This window comes from Microcaecilia unicolor, chromosome 3 (genome assembly GCF_901765095.1).
Source record: "Microcaecilia unicolor chromosome 3, aMicUni1.1, whole genome shotgun sequence".
Classification (NCBI taxonomy): domain Eukaryota; kingdom Metazoa; phylum Chordata; class Amphibia; order Gymnophiona; family Siphonopidae; genus Microcaecilia; species Microcaecilia unicolor.
Genome location: NC_044033.1, coordinates 120449081 through 120470438, shown reverse-complemented (window position 1 = coordinate 120470438; position 21358 = coordinate 120449081). Strand labels below are relative to the sequence as shown.

General features: G+C 43.0%; 1 protein-coding gene across 1 annotated transcript; it reads left to right on the top strand.

The window, feature by feature from the left end:
- The first annotated feature begins 19346 nt into the window (after window positions 1–19346).
- LOC115464756 (small acidic protein-like) lies at window positions 19347–20201 on the top strand. Its single transcript, XM_030195110.1, is given in 2 exon segments — window positions 19347–19668; window positions 19701–20201. Coding segments are annotated over 2 exon segments (558 nt in total). The 5' UTR covers window positions 19347–19460; the 3' UTR covers window positions 20051–20201.
- The last annotated feature ends 1157 nt before the right edge of the window (window positions 20202–21358 follow it).

Genomic DNA, 21358 nt, shown 5'->3' with positions numbered 1-21358 from the left:
TTAAATCTTTTCTAATTCCGCTATAGTTCTTATTTTCAAAGTACTAGACTTACAAAGTTATGTAACTTTGTAAGTCTATGTGCTTTGAAAATGAGCCTCCTCATCTTTTTTGCACAAAATACTCAAGGTGAGGTTGTAACATGGAATTATACAGAGGCATTATAATATCATTTATTTTCCATCCCTTTCCTAATAATTGTCAGCATTCTGATGGCTTTTTTGGCCACTGCCACAAACTGAGCAGAAGATTTCAATGTTCGGTCCATGATGACACCTAGATCCTTATCTTTGGTGGTGACTCTTTAAGTGGAACCTAGCATCAAGTAGCTATGATTTGGATTACTCTTCCCAAGGTGCATCACTTTGCACTTGTCCATATTAAATTTCATTTGCTATTTGGATGTCCAGTCTTCCGATTTTCTAAGGTCTTCCTGCAATTTTTCACAGTTTGCATGTATTTTAACAAGTTTGTTTTGTATCATAATCACTTCACTCATCCTTTCCAATTCCAGATCATTTATAAACATGCTAAAAAGCATCAATCTTAGTATAGATCCCTGTGGCACTCCACTATGCACCTTCCTTCAATGAGACTAATGACCATTTAACCCTATCCTCTGTTTTCTATTAACTAGTTCCCAATCCACAACACAACATTGCCTCCTATCCCATGGCTTTTTAATTTTTGGAGTCTCTCATAAAGGACTTTGTCAAAAGCTTTCTGAAATACTAGATACTCTACATCAACCAGCTCACCTTTATCCACATGTTTATTCACACTTTGAAAGAAATGATGCAAATTGGTGAGGCAAGACTTCCCTTGACTGAACCCATGTTGTCTCTGTCCCATTAAACTATGTTTATGTGTTTGGTAATTTTATTCTTTATAATAGTTTCCACAATTTTGTCTGGCACTAACATTAGGCTTACTGGTCTGTATTTTTTGAATCATCACTGGAACCCTTTTTAAAAATCGGTGTTACATTAGCCACCCCCCACTCTTTAGGTACTGTGGATGATGTTAATTAATGATAGATTACATATCACTAATAGCAGATCAGCAATTTTATCTTTTCCCCATTGTAACATTCCATTGTTTCTACGCTCCAAATGATGTTTTGACTTTACTTTGTCTTCCCATAACTCCTCATAATGTAACCCATAATCGTACTGTAACACATTGTATTTCCATCATTCACAATGTATTGTAAGCCACACTGAGCCCGCAAATAGGTAGGAAAATGTGGGATACAAATGCAATGCAATAAAATAAATAAATAAATATGTGCAAATTCTTTCAGTACCCTGAAGGCTCATCTGGTCCAGGTGATTTATCACTCTTTAACTTGTTGATTTGGCTCAGTACACCTTCCTGGTTCACCAAGATTTGATTCAGTTCCTATGTATCATCATTCTTGAAAACCATTTCTGGTGCAAGATCTTTTATATCCTCTTCTATAAAAACCAAAGCAAAAAATTCATTCAGTTTCTCTGCTATGGTCTTGTCCTCCCTGTGTGCCCCTTCTACTTCTTGTTGATCTAACAGTCCTATTGATTCTCTCACAGGCTTTCTGCTTCTGATATACCTGAAAAAGTTATTACTATGAGTTTTTGCTTCTGCAGCAAGATTTGCCTTCTTTATCAGTGCTTTACATCTAGCTTGCCAGTGCTTGTGCTTGGATGGCAACACCTGTGTGATGCAAAAAGATCACAGGCTGTGTACCCGATGAGACAGATAGTTAAAGGTTTAATAGTTATGGAAATTTGTTATGATGAAAATGAAGCATGTTTTATGTTTCCTGGCTATGGCCTTAATAAATTCCACATACTCTCGAAAAATGGAGTCCAGTGACTTCTATGGCAATAAGGGGAAATGAGTGAGTGCCGAGTGACCAACTTTGTGAGTTTTTGCCTCTGTAGCAAGTTTCACCTTCTTTATCACCGCTTTACATCTAACTTGCCAGTACATATGCAACTTCTTTTTTAGGCAGAGAAATCTAAAGAACAGAGGCCTGATAAGAAAAAAGTTGACTGGCATGTTATATCTAAATAAATGAATGAGAGTAGGAAAAGCAACAGTCAAAAAGTTCTCAACAAACAAATTTTTGATAAGACTTAAGGCTAAATTTTGCCATCCTATAAATACACGTGTATCTTGCACAGTGTGTATTTTACAAGTAGGCCTATACCTGGGCATAGTCTGGGTGGAACATGAGAAGGGAGGCAAAACTATTCATATAACATATAAAATACTATAAGTCATGTGTGTATCTCCAGCACATAGGCATATACACTCCAGTTTCATGGCTTGTAGAAATGCTCATGCCTAAGGTATAGGTGTGTATTTTCATTACTATACTAGTATTCTCTACAAAAAGGTATGCAACTACATTCCTTTATAGACTATGCTCCTATCAGGTGCCCTCTAGGTGTCTTTTTATAGAATTACCCCCAAAGGACTCCACCAATTAGGTACCTCAAGACTGTGGTAGGATCTTATTCTAAAATGTAACCTGGGTGCCTAGATTCCATTATAGAACAGTAATGTAACTTGGTATTATCCTCCGGATCCTATATATCGTTCCTAGGGTTCCGAAACCAAAATCCAAGTGTATTCTATAACAATGCACGCAACTTAATTGGCTTAACAAGCTAATCAGTATTTAACAAGCAATAATGAGCACTAATGGGCAGTAATTAGAATTTACTCCACAACTTGCTAAGTGTATTCTGTACCGCACTGCACCTAAATGTAAATGTGTGCAGGCAAAAAGGGGCATGGTTATAGGCGGGGAGATGGACATTTCTTGGAAGTTCTAAAATTTACACTGCACTGTTATAGAATACGGCCCTCTACACCTAAATCTACATGCCGGGATTTATGCCACGTTTTCATTGGTGTAAATGGAGGCGCATAGTTTTAAGTGCTAGAATATCAACTTAGCATATTCTATATAGTATATATACCATGCCTAAATCTAGGCTCCACTTATAGAATACGCTTAGGCGGAAATGTTTTCTGCGCCAATTTTTTTAGGTGCCATATAGAATCTGGCCCTATAAGCCTAACATCTAGGTACCCACATTTCCACTGTCCATCGAGCTGACATAAGAGTGGATGCCTAAATGTGGAGAGGAAGGCATATTGGTATTCTGTAAGTTAATCATATAAGTGTTAACCCCACCTATGCCTTGCCATGCTCTGCCCCTGTGTATGTACCCCTTGCAAATATGTGTATCGCAACTTAAACTGGATCCAGGTATATGCCAGTAGTTAGTGTTGCAAAGTTAGCAAGAAAGAACTTGATCATACTGTTTAGCATTCATTTTAAAACATTTAAAGCAATTCTGGCCATGGCAGCTAGATATTGACTGGTATAGCTCAAATTGAAGGGAAAAGATAACTTATGTGGAGGGCAATTTTTTTTAACAAACTGCCTAGGTTAATAGAGCAGGAAGGCACCTATTTTAGCCTCGACTCGCATATGGGTCTGATATTCAGTCAGTGGCGATCAACATTTTGCTGACCACTGCCAGCGTTAAACCAAGAAAATCAGTGTTAGGCCATGTCCGTGCACTGGCATTGAATTTCTGGATTTTCAGATCTGGCTAATGCATAGCCGGTTAAGTGCGATATTCAGCACTTAACTGACTTTTATGTGGTCCTATTGTAAGCAAGAGGCCCCCCTATGCCTGTGGATGACGAAAATAGAACAGGAAACTGAGAAGCCACATGTCGATAGTCGTGGCGACTTCCCAGTTACCAGCTCACAGGCATGAGGGGCAAGCTACAAAAACTAACCTCGTCGCTTACCCTCTAAGGATGAGCGAGGAATTGAAACTAAATTCAGAATTTTACCCCCTTTGTGGACAACAAAACACAACTTCTCAATTAGAATGTAAAACGATTTAAAAGATTTATTTATAACATGCTTCAATTGTATGCACAACTATGGTAGCATTAATGAATTCAGAAAAATCTAACTAGAAATTTTATGTAATATGAATCAATGTGGTTTCAGCATCCTTATGTCACCTCTTTGTCTCCCTGCAGGAACTCTTGCTTCATACAGAAAATAGTTCAGATAAGTACTTAAGTTTATTTCCTAAATTCCTCAGCCAAAATAGACAGTTACTTTTCCCTTTTTCCAACTATTAAGTGTAGAATTTCCCCTGCAAGAAATTGATTCTTTGTGGGGTTTTTTCCTCTTTTTTTTTTTTTTAACGTTAACGAAATTTATGATTTGCTGAGGCAGGTGTATGGTGACAAGGTGGCTTTGGGTTTAAGAATCCAAGAGTTTTACAACTATCGCCAGGGGGGAAAAGAGACGATCAGAATCTTTGCATATAAGCTACAAGAGAAACTAGAGTCAATAATGAAGAGGGATCGGAGACGTATGGGGAACCCAGATGAGACTTTAAAGGAACAGTTTGTGATTGGGTTACAGGTCGAGAGCTTGAAACGTGAGATCATGAAAAGGAGCGAGGACAACCCGGTGATGCCGTTCGCGGAACTGATGCAGGCGGCTATTCGGTGGGCCGGAGAGGAAAGGGGGTTGGCCCCCTGGGAAGCACCCAAGAGAATTCTGCAAAGAAACCGAGATGACGCCGGTGATCACAGCAGAGCTGAGGAGCCTGCCACGGTAGGAGTGTTGCAGCAGATAACCAGCATGTTCGCACGGATGTGCGAGAGACAAGAAGCGGAATGGGAGAGACAAAGGAAAGAACGTAACAGTCAAAGATATCCCAGCTCTGGAGGAGGTTATATGAGTTATAACCAGAATCAAAGTGCTGCCAGGACCTCTTCAGGGGAAGTGATTTGCTACAGGTGCCAGGAGCCAGGGCATATAGCGCGCTATTGTCGGAGTGAACGAGTGACTCGTGCTGGTGCCGGAGGGGACCGAAGGGAACTGGAAGATCAACGAGCTCGTGGTAATGGTCAGAGGAATGGGGACGTGAGAGCGGAGGCGACAGGTCCCTCAAGAGAGAGTGATTCCAAGACTGTGATACGGTTACAGAAACCAAAGAGTCAGGAAGATCTCCAGGAGGAAAAACTGCTTGCAGAGAGAGCGATTGGGCCAAGTCCACTCTTAAAGGTGAAAATAGAGGGAGTTGAGACCCTGTGTACAGTGGATACTGGGTCTAATGTGTCCACTCTCTTGGCCAGTTTCTTCTATAAAATTTTTTAAAATGTTGATTGCTTAAAAGATGCCAGTTGACTGACTCTGGTAGCAGTGAACGGTACCGAGCTACCAGTTCTGGGATATATTGAAGCTGATGTGGAGTGTCTGAGGCAAATAATCCCTAAACGTTGTATTTTTATTGTGAAGGACAACTTTCGAGAAGGTCAAGTGGAGAACGTGAATATCCAGGGGATTATTGGAATGAATGTGTTGCAGCATTTGGAAGGGCTATTCAGGGACCTCTCTTGCTTCGCCCTAGAGCCGGTAAAAATTGCTGGGATCCTGACAAAGATATCTCAGAGGTGAGCAACTAATTCCAGAGAGCCCGAGGGATATGTAAAGCTGCAGGGAAGTGTGAGCCAGATAATTCCGGCTAGGTCCGAGCGAGTTTTGCTTGGGAAATGCCAGAGGATAAGGAAGACTTCGGAAGCCTTTTAGTAACTGCTTCAGGAAAAATCAGCCTACCCGAGAAAGTTTTGGTAGCAAATACCCTGGTCACTCCACAGCGAGGGAATGTGCTGGTGAGAATGATCAACATTGGGGTGAAGGATGCACGTATTCCCGGAAGAGCGCAAATAGCGGAAATTTATAAACCGGATTGGATAGCTTCTCCGAGAACCTCTGAAGGGGTCAGGGAGTCGGAGGAGGACTGGGAAAGAATCATCTCCAAGATGAAAATTGAGTGGGACAATTTGTCACTGGAGCAAAGCCAGAAACTGAGAGAACTGCTGTGGAAGCATCGGGCGGTATTCTCGGTAGATGATACCGATATCGGGTATTCGAGCCTTGTGTCTCATAAGTTAAACACGGGAAATGCCAGTCCTATAAGGCAACCTTTCAGGAGGGTGTCCCCTCATCTTTTCGATCAATTCAAGACGCATGTGAATGATCTGGTGGGGCAGGGCATACTCAGAAGAAGTCATAGTCCGTGGGCCTCACTGGCGGTGGTAATTCGTAAGAAAGATGGAAGCTTGAGGTTCTGCGTTGACTACCGCCGGTTGAATGCAGTGACCATCAGAGATGCATACCCTCTGCCCAGGATAGACGAGTCATTGGATGCTCTGGGTTCCTCGAAGTGGTTTTCCTCACTTGATATGACGTCGGGGTATTTCCAAATGGGCATGTACCCCAAAGATATGGAGAAAACAGCTGTCACAACACCTTTCGGACTCTTCGAGTGGACCCGTATGCCGTTTGGGTTATGCAATGCACCGGCCAGCTTCCAACGACTTATGGAAACTGTCCTGGACGAGTACGTTTTCGAGATTCTGCTGCTGTACCTGGACGGCATCTTAATCTACGCGCCAAGCTTCGAGAAACACCTGGAAAGGCTGGATTTAGTCTTCCAAAGAATGAGGGACAATGGGTTAAAGTTAAAACCTGCTAAGTGTAAGTTGCTGTGCCAAGAAGCGCGGTACCTGGGTTATGTGGTATCTAACAGAGGGGTTTCAGCTGATCCAGAGAAGGTGCGAGCGCTTCAAGACTGGAAGGAACCAAAAAGCAAAACCGAAGTGAGAAGCTTTATAGGCTTTGCCAGCTTTTATCAAAGATTCGTCAGGAATTTTGCAAGAATAGCTGCGCCTTTACACGCTCTCACAGGAAAGAATGGGCAAGCAGATTTTAGTTGGAGTGAGGAGTGTCAGTTGGCTTTTGAGACACTGAAGCAGAATCTTTCTTCCGCTCCTGTGTTAGCTTATCCAGTCTTCACAGAGCCATTCATCCTGACCACGGATGCGAGCAGCAGAGGTTTGGGGGCGGTTTTGAGTCAGATGCAGGAGGGAGAGGAGAAAGTAATCGCCCATGCCAGCAGAGGGCTGAGAAAGTCAGAAAGAAACCCAAGCAATTACTCTGCGTTCAAGCTAGAACTCCTGGCGCTGAAGTGGGCCACCACTGATAAATTTCGAGAGTACCTTTTATACCGGAAGTTTATTGTCAGAATGGATCACAACCCGTTAAAATATCTGGGGACCGCAAAAGTACAAGCGGTAGAGCAACGATGGCTCGCGCAGTTGGCTGAGTTGGAGTTTTCAGTCGAGTATAAGCCAGGACGCAACAATCTGGTGGCAGATGCTTTGTCCCGTTTACCTGATTCAGAGGAGCCAGAAGTTGAAGAAGACACAGGAAAAGATTTTTTGACACTCGCATGTTCTTTAATAAGAGTCGGGGTGGAGGCCCAACAAACAGGGAAGCTGCAAAGGGGTGAACCTGGAGGAACGGAATGAGGTTATCAGGAGGGCACAAGCCGAAGATGAAACAGTAAGGTGTGTGATTTCTTGGCTTTTGCAAGACCAGTACCCATCTCAGGAGGAGATGGATACCTCAGAGAAGAGAGCGTTATGGAAACATCGAGGAAGATTGTTGATTGAGAATGACCTTCTTTACCGGAAATACGAGGACTGCAGACGAGGCAATGATGAATTGCAGGTTGTGGTGCCTCAAAAACTGAGAGAAGAATTGCTGGAGACATTCCATGATAGGATGGGGCATTATGCGACTGAGACGACTTTTAAAAATCTGAGAAGGCGTCATTTCTGGGTTGGCATGAGAAAGGATGTGGAGTTATGGATAAGTAAATGCAGAAGATGCTGTTATTCGAAAGAGCTGTTTCCATGTGAAAGAGTGGAACTGGGATGTTTCAACGTGGTGAGACCGCAAGAAGTGTTGGCGGTGGATTACACGATGTTGGACAGGGACAGCGCAGGATTCGAGAACGTACTCGTTCTGACGGATATGTTTTCTAGGTTTGCGGTGGTGGTACCAACCCGGAACCAGACGGCGAAGACCACAGCAAAAGCCCTAGTGGACCGGTGGTTTGCAGTGTATGGTACACCTGATAAATTACATTCAGATCAGGGTCCGGCCTTTGAATCATCTCTCATCAAAGAGCTGTGCGGCTGGTATGGAATTAAAAAGACACGAACCACTCCTTACCACCCTCAAGGCAATGGAAGATGCGAAAGGTTTAACCGGACCCTGCACCAGATTCTTCGTACCTTTCCAGAGGATAAGAGGAGAAATTGGTCAAAGTTTCTTCCCGAGCTAATGCAAATTTATAACAGCTCAATACATCAGGCGATGGGCTATACCCCGGCATCACTCTTTTTAGGTAGAGAAAGTTTGACACCTTTCGTCCAGCTTGTGGAAAAGAATGAAGATGAAGTGGGGGAGAATTTAAGAGGGAATCTTGAAGATTGGATGATCACACATCAGGAAAAGATGGAAGTGGCATATGAGATGGCAAGAAGAACGATGGAGCAACAGCAGGAAAAGATGAGAAAAGAGTTCAACCGGCACACGGGAGCTGAGGAGCTTCGAGTGGGGGACTGGGTGCTGCTTAGGAGGCAGAGATTCTCCGGGAGACACAAATTGCAAGATTTGTGGGAAGAGCAGCCTTATAAAATAATAGAAATTTTTGGTGATACTTTTCAGGTTATAAGAATGAGGAATAACATGAATGAAGAGAAAACGGTGCATAGGAATTTGGTCAAGAAATATAATTTAGAGGTGTTAGAACCTGTAATGAACCAGTTCCAACATAAAATGGTAACTAAAAGGGAAGAGTCTTATGGGGATAAAGTAGATACGGGTACTAAATGGGGATATACTCTAGTTACTGAGATTACCCTGAATCCTTGTAATTCAGAGCCGAATGTGGGGAATGTGATGAATGTTAAGAGATCTTCTAGATGCAATAAGGGGGTATGTTCCACTTTCCTTAAAGAGAATTTCGTACTAGAATAAATTTAACTTATGTATTGGGGTTATGGATTGTGTGTAAAAGTTTAATGAAGTTGGGTACTTCGTATCCCGTGAAGGGAGAGCTAAGCTGGTGAATGAGGGATGGTGATTGTGAAGAATTTTGATAGATGTCCGATCAAAATTCTGTTTCCCCTCATTCACACACATTCTAGATGGTGGGGATGCTGATGAATATATAAACAGTGATTCCTGTTGGGTTCAGTTAAATGATATTTGCTGTTAGAAGAAAAAAAGTTAGAGATAATTTTTGTTTTTTTTGGTTAAAACTTAGGGGGTTTTATATGTGCCCTAGGTTGGATCAGAGGGTGAGGTATTTCACTTTATTAGTTTTAGGTGGAATTTGCTGAATCTGTGGTTGTGAGAATTGTATTGGGAGACTGTTGGAATTGTAGAGTGGAAGGATGAAAACAGTGTTGGGTGTGTATGTGGTGGAACTAATGTCAGGGTTGTGATGCGAAATAGATTTTGTAATGAGCTAGAGGGTGGATAAGGTAAGGGGGTAGGAATATCTGGTGCAAGTGGGGTTGATAGTTGGGAAAAGTTTTGGTAAGTGAAGGGAATATTGGGACAATATTTGATTTTAAAGCATGGGTGAATGTAATATAGGGACAGGGAAAGGGAAAAAATATATATAATTAAGTTTTTTTACTCACCTGTGGATGTCCGGAGGATGCAGGGCAGTGAGGGGAAGTTTGAGGCATCGTTTGGGGTTGAGGTACGAGGGGAGAGGTGAAGGACTTGGGGGAATGCTGGGGAGAGGGTGCCGGCAGTGAGGAGTGTTGTGGGAGGCAGTGCCAAAAGTTTTGGTGCTCTGGGGACGGTTGGGCACGTCCCCGGAGGTGGGGGAAGCAGCGGCAACATTTTTGGGGCCAGTGTTGCGCTGGGAAGTCGGGCAGGAGGCAGCGCTGTAATTTTCAGGGAGAGGAGTAGCGCAGCGCCGTCTTTGTGGGCCAATCAGGGAAACTGGCGCGCCAGGACAGTGCCGTCGTTTTCGGGCTCCCGGGGACGAATGGTCCCCGGGGTGAGGAAGAGAACTGGGCATCGCCGTTGTTTTTGGTGCCTTTGGGGCCGTGTTGGGAGATTCCGAGTCTGGTAGGAGCCGGTTCGCGGGTCCGGGACGTTTGGGCATCTTCGGGAGGGAGTAGCATTGTGGTTTGGTGTCCTCTGCGATTGTGCGAGGGCACCAGAGGCGGAGGGGACGCCGGAGACAGTTCAGCGAGGAGAAGAAGATGGCCGACGAAGAAAGACGTCGGCGCGAGTGTGCATGAGGCGGCGCGCCTCATGCACATATCGGGATCGCGCGTCTTTGTGAGTAGACTGAAGCCGGGGCCTAAATTTTGGGCCGGCTTCGGAGCTTTTTTATTTTTAACTTCGTTTTGGCCCCAGGATGACGAGGACCGGAACCGAGGGCAGGGTTCGAGTGAGCAGAAAATCCCGGTACAGGTAAGGGGTTTTTTTTACCCGAAATTGTAATGTATGTATTTTTCAAATGTGTAAATATGGTTTTTGATTTTTAAAAATTTAGGGATTGGTTCAATTTAAATTTGGTTTGCATATTCGTGATCGGGGAATTTTTCTGGATTTTTGGGGTGGGTTAGTTTTTAAATTTAAATATTTTTAGGGGGTATTTTGGAGGGGTGCTAGTTTGAAGGGGTTAGGAAAGGGTTAACAAATTGAATTCGATGTAGCAGGTAGAGGGGAAGGTAAGGAAATTTTTAAGGTAGGTTTTAAATAATTTTGGGATTTGGGGGGGATTTTAGGGGTAAATATTGTGGGGCGGGTATTAAAAAGGGTTAAATTTGAAAAATAAATTTATAGATCAGGAATATAAGTAGTGCTTGATGGTGGGTGTAAATTTGGGACATTTTGATGGAAATTTAGGGGTTAAATTTTTATTTTTAGTAATTCTCCATTAAAGTCTATGGGAAAAATAAAAGTAAAATGGGGATACAGTTGGGCTTCTCAGAATTCCATTTGCTACTGGAAAAAAATGGAATTCTGACCCTGAGTCTGATTGGCTGAGGGGGAGCGGAATTCTGCGCTGGGGTTCCGTTACCTAGGAGACGGTGCGGTGCGTTGGCTGTGGTCAGAGGAGGCTGAAGACAGCGAGGCGAGAGGGTGTGTGTAAGCAGTGCTGGTGGAGCTTGTGAGAAAGGGGGAGGAATTAAAGGAAAATTTAAGAAATGAATGTGGGAGAATGAGAATGTTAAAGGGTGAATGAAGGGTAAGTGAGAGGAATAGGGAAATTGTGAATGTGTACCTAAAGTGTCGGAAAGGGGTGTTCCAAAGGATTGAGAAAAAGAGTGAATGGGGTGTTAACCTGTCAGGGAAGGGGAAAAATAGTAGTGAGAAAGGTTTGAGTTGAATGAGGATGCATGGGTTCCTGAAGAGTTGGGTGCGCCTCCTTTATAGATAGGGAACCAGTGATTGAGCTTAGGTTAAAAGGATATAGGGAAAATTAATTTTATTTTATTTTAGTGAAACCGGCCACAGTTTTATTGTCCAAAATTTAAAACCATCTAGGACAGGGAAAATTCATATGAGGTTAGGGAGTGAGGGTTTTATTCCCATTTAAGTTTTTAAAAGAGAGGTTTAGGGTGAAGACGAGCTGAAAGACATCGGAGGAATCAGTTCCAGGGCCCCTACGCAAGACAGATTTCCAGAGAAAATAACACAAAATTTACAACGACAGTTAAGTGGTGTTTGTTCTGTGAAAAAAAAAAACAATTCTTACAAATACTTACCCGATGAGACGGCTGATCCGTGACCTGAAAAAGAAAGAAAGAAAAAGACACAAAGAATCATTTTCTCGCAAGGGAAATCTTACACTTAATAGTTTGAAAGAGTGAAAAGAAACTGTCTATTTTGGCTAAGGAATTTAGGAAAAAAAACTTTAAAATACTTATCTGATATTCTTTCTGTATGAAGCAAGAGCTCCTGCAGGGAGATAGAAAGGTGACGTAAGAACACTGAGCATTGCTTCAAGCAACATAAAATTTATGGTTAGGTTTTAGGAGTTCTTTAATGTTACCGTAGTTGATTTTATAATTGAAGCATGTTTTAAATAAATCTTTTAAATTGTTTTATATTCTAATTGAGAAGTTGTGTTTTGTTGTCCACAAAAGGGGTAAAATCCTGAATTTAGTTTAAATTCCTCGCTTATCCTTTGAGGGTTAGCGACGAGGTCAGTTTTTGTAGCTTGCCCCTCATGCCTGTGAGCTGGTAACTGGGAAGTCGCCACGACTATCAACATCTGGCTTCCCAGTTTCCTGCTCTTTTTACGTCATCCACAGGCATAGGTGGGGTATCTCGCTTACACTATTTGTGTGGTTGACCTGGATGATGAAGTGCTGAATATTGGCACTAAACTGACCAAGTGCTGACTCCGCCTCTGGAATGCCCCCGAAACAGTCAGTTTTCAGTTCAGTGCTAACTGATTATTTTCAGCGGCACTAATCAGTTAGTGGTTAGCCCTGAACAGGAGCCATTCCTGCCTGGTTAAATAGCGCTGAATGTTGGGTGGGGGGGGGGGGTCTCCTACTAATTCATTCACATGGTTTTCCTTATTTCTTTTGGCACCCGTTGGTCTGAATATGCCTATTTATGAACAAATAACTCATCACAATGTCTTTCAGAATTAACCTAGATCCACAGCACTGTTGTAAATCAGCATTACCCAACCCAGTCCTGGAGGCATTCCTAGTCAGTCTGGTTTTCAAATATCTAGAATGAATATGCATGTGATACCTTTTCATACATTAGACACCCACGGGTCCTTTTACTAAGGTGCGTTGAAAAATGACCTGCAGTAGTGTAGATGCATGTTTTGGACGTGTGCAGAATTATTTTTCAGCATACCTACAAAAAAAATGCCTATTTTTATTTTTGTTGAAAATGGATGTGCGGCAAAATGAAAATTTCCACTCATTCATTTTGGGTCTGAGACCTTACCGCCAGCCGTTGATTCAAAGTTTCACGCAGTAACTGGGCGGTAATGACCTAAGTGCATCAAATGCCACTTGGTGCATGTCCAATACTCACGTTCAAAAAGAAAAATTATTTTTTGGATGTGCTTATTGGACGCGCGCCAAAAATGAAATTACTGCAAGAGCCATATGGTAGCCGGGCGGTAACTCCATTTTGGCACATGGGAGCGCATAGACACGCGGCTTAGTAAAAGGGCCCCCAGTGTATGCAAATCTATTTCACAAATAACCACTGTGGTAATCCTGAAAGCAAGCTGAGTAGAAGCACCTCTAGAACAGGATTAGGAAACATAGCAGTAATGATTATTATTTATGTTGATGAAAATCAATTTTTGGAGAGTAAGGCAAGAATTCAGACTAACAGATATATGCATTTCCATGTGTAGGCACAGAGGATGCATAATTGTGTTTTATTAGTGGGGGGACATTTAAAGAAGAAATTACAGACAGAATAACTGTTAGACTATTAAATGTGACCATCTCTGGAAAATGAAGACTAACGTTTTTAGAAACAAAAAGTGAGGTTTTAATAAATTCTGTTAAGCAAGCAATTTGTAATACAGTAGTTCAAAACTCATCCTTTTAAGTGAAAAAATAGAAAAATTACAGAAGGTCAAACATTTAACTTTTTCAGACTGCTTATAGATCCATGACATGAAAAATCGGCCATCCTTAACAATTTGGATCCACTACTTCAGTCGCCTTTTTCCCCAGAGATGATCACAAATGTTAGTGGACATTGCACATCATTTGCTTTTAGTTTCCTGTAGAGTTATAAATATACTATGGTGTTCATTTTCAAAGTAGATTGGACACCTCAAAATGTCTAAAAAAATCCATCTGCTAAAATCATCCAAATCCTGAATTTGGAAAGTCAGACTTTGGATGTTTCACACTGCAGTTCACCCAAATAGCAAGGGGATGTGTTGTGGGTGTGTTTTGGACGGGAATAGGGAAGGCCCAAAATTAGGACGTCCAACTGTGATTTTGAATGGGAAGAAAGGTCCATGTCTAAAAAAAAAAAAAAAGGACATTTCTATCTAGATCTGTTTCAGTCACATCCAAGTTACAAAAAGGTGCTCTGATCAGTGGCGTTCCGTGCTTGGCTGACACCCGGGGCGGTGCAACACGGCGCCCCCCCCCCCCCGGCGTGGCACGGCACCCCCCCCGGCGTGGACACCCCGGCGCAGCGCCTCTCACTCCCCCCCGACAGTTCCCACCTGCCTACCAGCTGAGCTCCGTGCACCCGGCACCTCGAATCTGCAGTGCTGCTGACTGTAAAAGAAGAAAACCGTCTCGTCGTTGGCCCTTCACTCACTGAGTCCCACCCTCTGATGTAACTTCCTATTTCCTCGAGGGCGGGACACAGTGAGTGAAGGGCCAACGACGAGACGGTTTTCTTCTTTTACAGTCAGCAGCGCTGCATATTCGAGGTGCCGGGTGCACGGAGCTCAGCTGGCAGGTGGGGACTGTTGGATGGGGGGGAGTGAGATGTGCTGCGCTGGGGGGGTCCACGCCAGGGGGGGTGCCGTGCCACACCGGGGGGGGGGTAGACGGAGCACCCCCCCACACTCGTTGACACCCGGAGCGGATCGCCCCCACCGCCCCGCCCTTGCTACACCACTGGCTCTGGTTGAGCAACTGACAACTGGAGGGATTAAGGCATGACTCTTCCTTAATCCCCCTAGTAGTTGTTGTCCCCATCCCTCTCCCCTGAAAGTGAAACTGAAAGGAAAAACAGGCTATATGTCAGCTGCAGGTATTATGGCCATTCTGAACAAAGCAGTAAGGAGGTCTGAGGAGTAGCCTACTATTAGGTGCAGTAGACTGTACACCAAGGGACACAGGTTCAAATCCCACTGTGACTCTATTCCTTTTTTATTCCTGGGGCTCCCTCCGGAACAGAAAAATACTTAGGTCTCATTTTAATAAGTGATGGTAAGCCCAATGCAGGCTTACCGCTCGCTATAATGGAAGTACCGCCGGGCTACCGCAGTAGCCTAGCAGTACTTCCCACCACTACTGTGCCATCATTTCCGGCACTACAAAAATGTATTTATTTTTGTAGCACCAGACTGTACCCTGCGGTAATCGGGCAGTGCCGGGTTAGTGTGGGAGCCCTCACCGCCACCTCAATGGGTGGCAGTAAGGGCTCCCCACAAAATGGCTGTGCGGCAACTGCTTCGGTAAAAGTGGTCTCAGCGCACATATAATGCCGCAGCTTGGTAAAAGGGACCCTGAAAAACCTGTGATAGAAGCCGATTGTGGAGAGGTCATCTATGTAGATCTTCCTTGGCAGTTGAGGTTTCATTTGCATAATTATATAAACTCACAGTGACCGGTTCTTTCCCGTTAATATTCTAAGAAAAATTTATTGAATTTTTGATACCCATGTAAATACCTGTTTCAGAAAGCAGCTATTTATATGTAGAGATCTGTATACCATGTAGGGATTTCAAGGGAGCATGGTATGGATGGGACTAAAATCTATATGTGTATTCCACATTTTGTAAAGTAAATATATGTGTATAGGTTTATACCAACTCAAAGGCACACATTGGTTAAAAAAAAGTGCTAATTAGTTAAGGTTTTATACAAGGGATTAAGGGAGTTATTCCCCTTAATCCTATGTAGTTTATATCCACCTCCAAAATGAAACCAAGTTAAATTTGCAGCCTCAATAATATGATATACCACTCTATTTTGTCATACAAAATCAGAGTGGTTTACAATATAAAAAAATTCAATAGAAACAGAAAAGAAAGCCATAAAATATAGGACAGACTCACAGAGGGACCCACATCAAGTCCTTCACTCTTCCGTCCCTGCAGGTTACCCAATTGAATCACAACAATCAGACTGCTTGGCCCAAAGTTTTTGAAAGAAAAAAATAAGTTTTAAATGTTACTTTAAACTGCTTAAACGACTCCTCTTCCTGAATATCTAAAGGGGGGTTCCACAAAAAAGGGGCATACCAAAAATAGTAGAAAGAGTGCTATATTATCCTGCTGGAACCAAACCTAACAAAGTAATCAGAGATGAAACTTTTAAAGACAATAAAACATTTAAAACTGCAGGCTTCAGGAACTACTGTATTTTTCGGACTATAAGACGCACCGGACCATAAGACGTACCTAGGTTTTAGAGGAGGGAAATAGGAAAAAAAATTTTGCTTTTTCCCTCCTCTAAAACCTAGGTGCTCCGGTGCGTCTTGTCCGAATCCCTCCCTCCGAGTTCGGGATCGCCCTCCCCCTGGCCCTGTCACCACTTCTCCCTACTCATGCGATCTTCCCTGGTGGTCTAGTGACGTCGGGGCAGGAAAGAGCCCCCTCTTTCCTGCCCAGCGCGCTGCTCTCCATCCTCCTGTATGCATTGCTGCCTGACGGTCTCGGCGAGATTCAAAATGGCCGCCGAGAATTGAAGTCTCTTTCCTGCCCCGACGTCACTAGACCACCAGGGAAGATCGCGTGAGTAGGGAGAAGTGGTGACAGGGCCGGGGGGGAGGGCGATCCGGAACTCGGAGGGAGGGAGGGAGTGCGATCCCGAACTCGGAGGGAGGGAGGGAAATCTCTACCTTCGGACTATAAGACGCACCCCCCATTTTCCTCCCAAATTTGGGGGGAAAAAAGTGTGTCTTATAGTCCGGAAAATACGGTACTTGGTTACATTGCCAGAGCACACAAGATACAGTATGAAGCTTTGTAAAAGCAATAAGTAGGTCATATTACTCTGTAATGTGCTGACCTACTTTTAATCACAATGGCCCAAAGACATTGTATATCACAATTCACAGATCACAAACAGCAGATTGTTGCATTTTCACATTCCCTCTTTATCCTGTTCTTTCTACACAGCTGCTTTAAATAAGTCCCCCAAAAGATGATGGTTTTGATGAAAAATGAATCTCACAAAAATCTAAAAAAAAAAAAAAAAAAAGATTATTAAAAACCACCACCACAGCAATTATCTGAGAATTCTGAACCACAATTCCTGAAAGATAGGGTAAAATTGATATTACTCAAACTGGGCAGGCGGCGCCTTGGCACTCTCCTTTCATCCCAATCATACTCTATATATATCGACGCGTGACAAGTTATCTGAGTGGAATTTATTTTGACTTCATCATTCTACAACTTACATATTTAAAATACATTCACAGTATTGGCCAACTGCATTCATGCATACAGTTTACAATAGCAATCAATTAAATACATGATTTAATCTTCTTTCGCCCCCGGAGTTCTCCTATTGCTACTTGTCCCACCCTCTCTAATCCTTATTACCTCCTCCTCCCTATCCCTGTCTAATTTGCTTAGTCCTTCTTACTAGCCCTTCCCCAAATTCCCAGCTCCCCCACCCTCCCCTTCCTCCCAGAACCTCATTCTTGGCCATGCCTGGCTGACACCCATTTGTGCTTCTGATCACCTATATGTCTGGGTCATCGCCCCTTACACACTAAAACCTTGCATGGTAAAATGTGCTATAAAAAGTGTCTGATACAGTATGGGAGAAATTACCCTTTTGAGATTTTTGCCTCACCACTCCTCTTGTGACTTGTTTAGATACCTACATCCAAAAGCTGACCTTGAGAATACAACTGCTTTTCTTTCAACCAAATAATGACACAAAACCAAAGCTGAACTCCAGTGGGAGTCTTATTAATGGTGCCTTGACATTTGCTAGTCCACTAACCTTTCCAACACTGGGTCCCCTCACAACCCAGTCCAAGTTCTTTGGATTCCTTAAGGTTAACAAAATAACTATCCAAATGTAGTGACTCTTAGAATCTATTTATGTCTTCTTATGTCTCTGCTTCACTTTACAGTCTACAGTAAGAGGGTTGAGTAAAAAGAGGTAGGAGTGATGCAATGAGAGAGGAGGTATATCAATCCCACTTGGATGGAGGAGAGAGACATTAAAAGAAGAATCAGAGATCAGGGCATGTGGTTGAGTGGATGAGTCTGATAAGGCAGAAGAGGAGAGCAGGAAGCCAAAGGGACTGTGCTCAGCCTGTGGCTTTCTGGAAGGGCATTCAGGAAGAGCTCAGCTTTTTGGGGAGACAAAGAATTTTTTTCCAAGGATGAGAAAAAAGGGATACAGGAGAGGATTCTAGCTATTGTAGCAGTGTTCAACCACAGGTATTTGAATGTCAGTGTTTCAGAGCAGTGAAGAAGCCTTTGTGATATATTTTTTTTTTTTTGGAGATTCAAAGTACAGGAGCTGAGAGGAAAGATTGGGAAGCCAAAGCCATACAATGTAATGCCCACCATAAACTGGAAGAATAGATGACAGGAGCTCAGTGAGTGTTCCCTGACTGAGGTACCTGGCCAGTCCATTTCCTCCACAAGATTGCTTTTTCCCCTTTTCAGTGTTACAGTGCTGTCAAGTGGTTATTAACAATCTTGCTTTGGAATGATGACAGCTACGTAATATAATAGATAATTGTATGATATTATTCTCCAGTAAAATTATGTCACGAGAAGAAATATTACAAAGCTGTAAGATAAAAAAACAAAATAACTTTTATTGCATGCAAAGGTAATGTTAAACAAATATTAGGTATTAAAATGTTCTAGTTAAAATAGTTCTAGATAAAATTATTCTTTTTAAGTTCAATTTCTTTAATAAGTTTTAAATGATGCAACATAAAAAACAACACATAACAATAAATCTCATCACCAAAACAATTCTAATGTGTGCAGTTCAAAAGGGGTGTAGCTATGGGCAGGGAAATGGGCATTTCATGGGTATTCCAAAATTTAAATGCATACTTATAGAATATGGCCCAGTGCTTATAAATCCATGTGCAGGGATTTACACCACGTTTTCATTGGTGTAAATGGATGTGTGGAGTTTTAGGCACTGGAATATCAACTAAGCGTATACTATATACCACGCCTAAATCTAGGTGCTGCTTATAGAATATGCTTAGACGGAAATGCTTACCATTCAGATTTTTTAGGTGCCATGTATAGACTCTGGCCCACAGTGACTCACTAAAGGTGTTGTTAGTACTTGTCTGGTATAGTTACTTAAGACCTTTTGACAACAATATTTTGCATGTTCATTTTTAGTTTGATGGACTATTAATTTATGACATCATCTGTTTGTAATATTAAGTATTCAGATGCATAGTTTTTCCCATTTTCTAATTGTTTTATGTAGGTTTTTACAGTATGCAGATTTCTTACAATTGTAACTATGGATTTTCAAAGAAGGAAACCACACCCCTCAACTTAGTTCTGGTATTTATGTTTCATGGCATATGTTTGATTATTTGTATATGTAGCATGCATTTTTAAGTATTTTTACTCATTTGGTTTTAGGTGTCTTTAATGTAACTCATTTATGTATTTTTCATTATGTGTAGATCCCTGATGCAGGCACTCACTAAAACACAGGTCATGTTGGGTCCATCGTTAAGGTGGTGGTGGTGGTGTTAGTGGGCCCGAGACGAGAGGTCCAGCCTGCAAATCGCGGGACCTTGAGAAAGGGGAGGTCTGGTGGCAGCGCGGCTCGGGCCCGGCTCGAGATGAGCTCCGCAGACGGGCTTCGGCGTGGAACAAAGCGAGAGGTCTCGACAGATGATCAAGGATCTGGCAACTGGGAACAGGCAGATTTAGGTAATGAAGAGTGAAAGCAAAAGTTTTTGAGACTCATGGGAGCAGGCAAGAAGGAACATACCGGCCGTCTTGTCATAGGAGACCATAAATCTACTTCTCACTTTAGAACAGTGAAACGTAATCAAAGTACACTGGACATATAGGGGCAGAAGATGAGAAAATGAATGAAGAACTGGAACATCAGTACCAGCAAAGCATGGACAGTAAATTGTCTGGAAGAAACCGACGCCACTGTGGACTTGGTTTCAGTGAGGCAGAGGATCCTAAAGAAAAAGCTACTGCCAGGAGCTCTCCTGAACCTGAAAGATCAGAGGACTCTGACACTGGATGTGAGAGTGAGAGTGAGAGCGACAGCGAGAGCGACAGTGAAGAAGAGGACGTGGTGTCTCCAGAAGCAGAACAGTTTCCCAAGCAGGACCTTGACAAACCCCCAGCTAGCAAGAAAGAAGACAAGAAAAGCAATTATAAGATGTCCTTTGTTAAATCCAATACTTCATAATTCCTTCCTGTAAATAGTGTTTGTATTCAAGTTGAGCCTTCCTGCTACAGTGCACAGCAGAGGACAGCTTATAGTACAAACCCATGTGTTACAATTTTAAAAATCCTATTTTTTTTTAAGCCATTGGAACTTTTATTAGCATGACCTTGATACTTTTTTTTTAACTGTAAACAGTTATATCATTGAAAAATAAATTAAGATTCCAGTTTAAAAAAAAAAAAAATGTTTATTACGTGCATTTTTTTTTTATTTGGCTAGGGCGAATGTAACCCGAAGGGTTATACTGTATAAATGTACCTGAGAGTTTGGTGTAGACGGAGATCCGGCAGCCGCATGTTTTGATGCGATGCGCCGAGATCGGGACCGGGAGAGAGGAGGAGTGCACGGAGAGAGCGGCGATCAGCTGTTCAGCTGATTGGCGGTGTTGGGGGGCAGCGGCGTTCGGGTTATCTCCGGGTTTGAGGCTTCTGCTGGAGGTCGGCGGCGGCGTTGGGAGCGGCGATTACGGGGAAGGCAGGGCAGGAGGTCTCAGGTCGTCGGGGTGAGCTGCAGCGCGAAAAAGATGCTGGATGTTATGGAGGGGCGGAGCGAAGGCGAAGAGGGGGAGGTCCGAGCGCTGATTGGCCCTGCGTCGGCGTCTGACGTCGCGCAATGACGTCAGACGTACACATCCGATGCAGGGCCCAGGATATCATTTATTTTAAAGGGAACCGGCTCTATTAAGCGGGAGAGCCGGTTCTGAAGACAAATAAAGCCGGGGGTGAGACTGGAGATGGTGGGGAGAGTGCTCCGGTGCACTCTCCCAACGTTTTATTTTATTAATGTGGGGGTTTGCGGCGGAGAGAGTGCGGCACGCACTGGGGGAGCGCATGGGGAGTAAGAACAGCTGATGACACGAGTCAGCTGTTGCCTCGAGAGTGGAGCGGCGAGAGGCTCGTGCTGGGATGAAAAAGGAGCTTTTCTAGGCTTCAGAGAAGAAAAAGGTACAAAATTTACATTGTTTGAACATACTGTTTATGTATACATGTTTAAAAAATGGTTATTTTGATTTTAAAATGCTGTGTTTATGTACTGTGGGGTTTGGAGTGTTGAGCTCGTGCTGGGGCAAGAGCTAGGGTAAGGGTTTAAGTGTGACGGTTTTGTCAGTTGGGAGGTGAGTGCTGAGCAGGGCAGAGCTGTTTTAGAACTGTGCTCAGCTGAGAGAGTACTGTGGGTTAAAATTAAGTAAAAGTGTTTAAAGATGTGTTTTATATGAGTGTGCTGTGAGAGGTTTAAAGTGATTCAGTTAATTTAAAAGCCCGCCGCGTT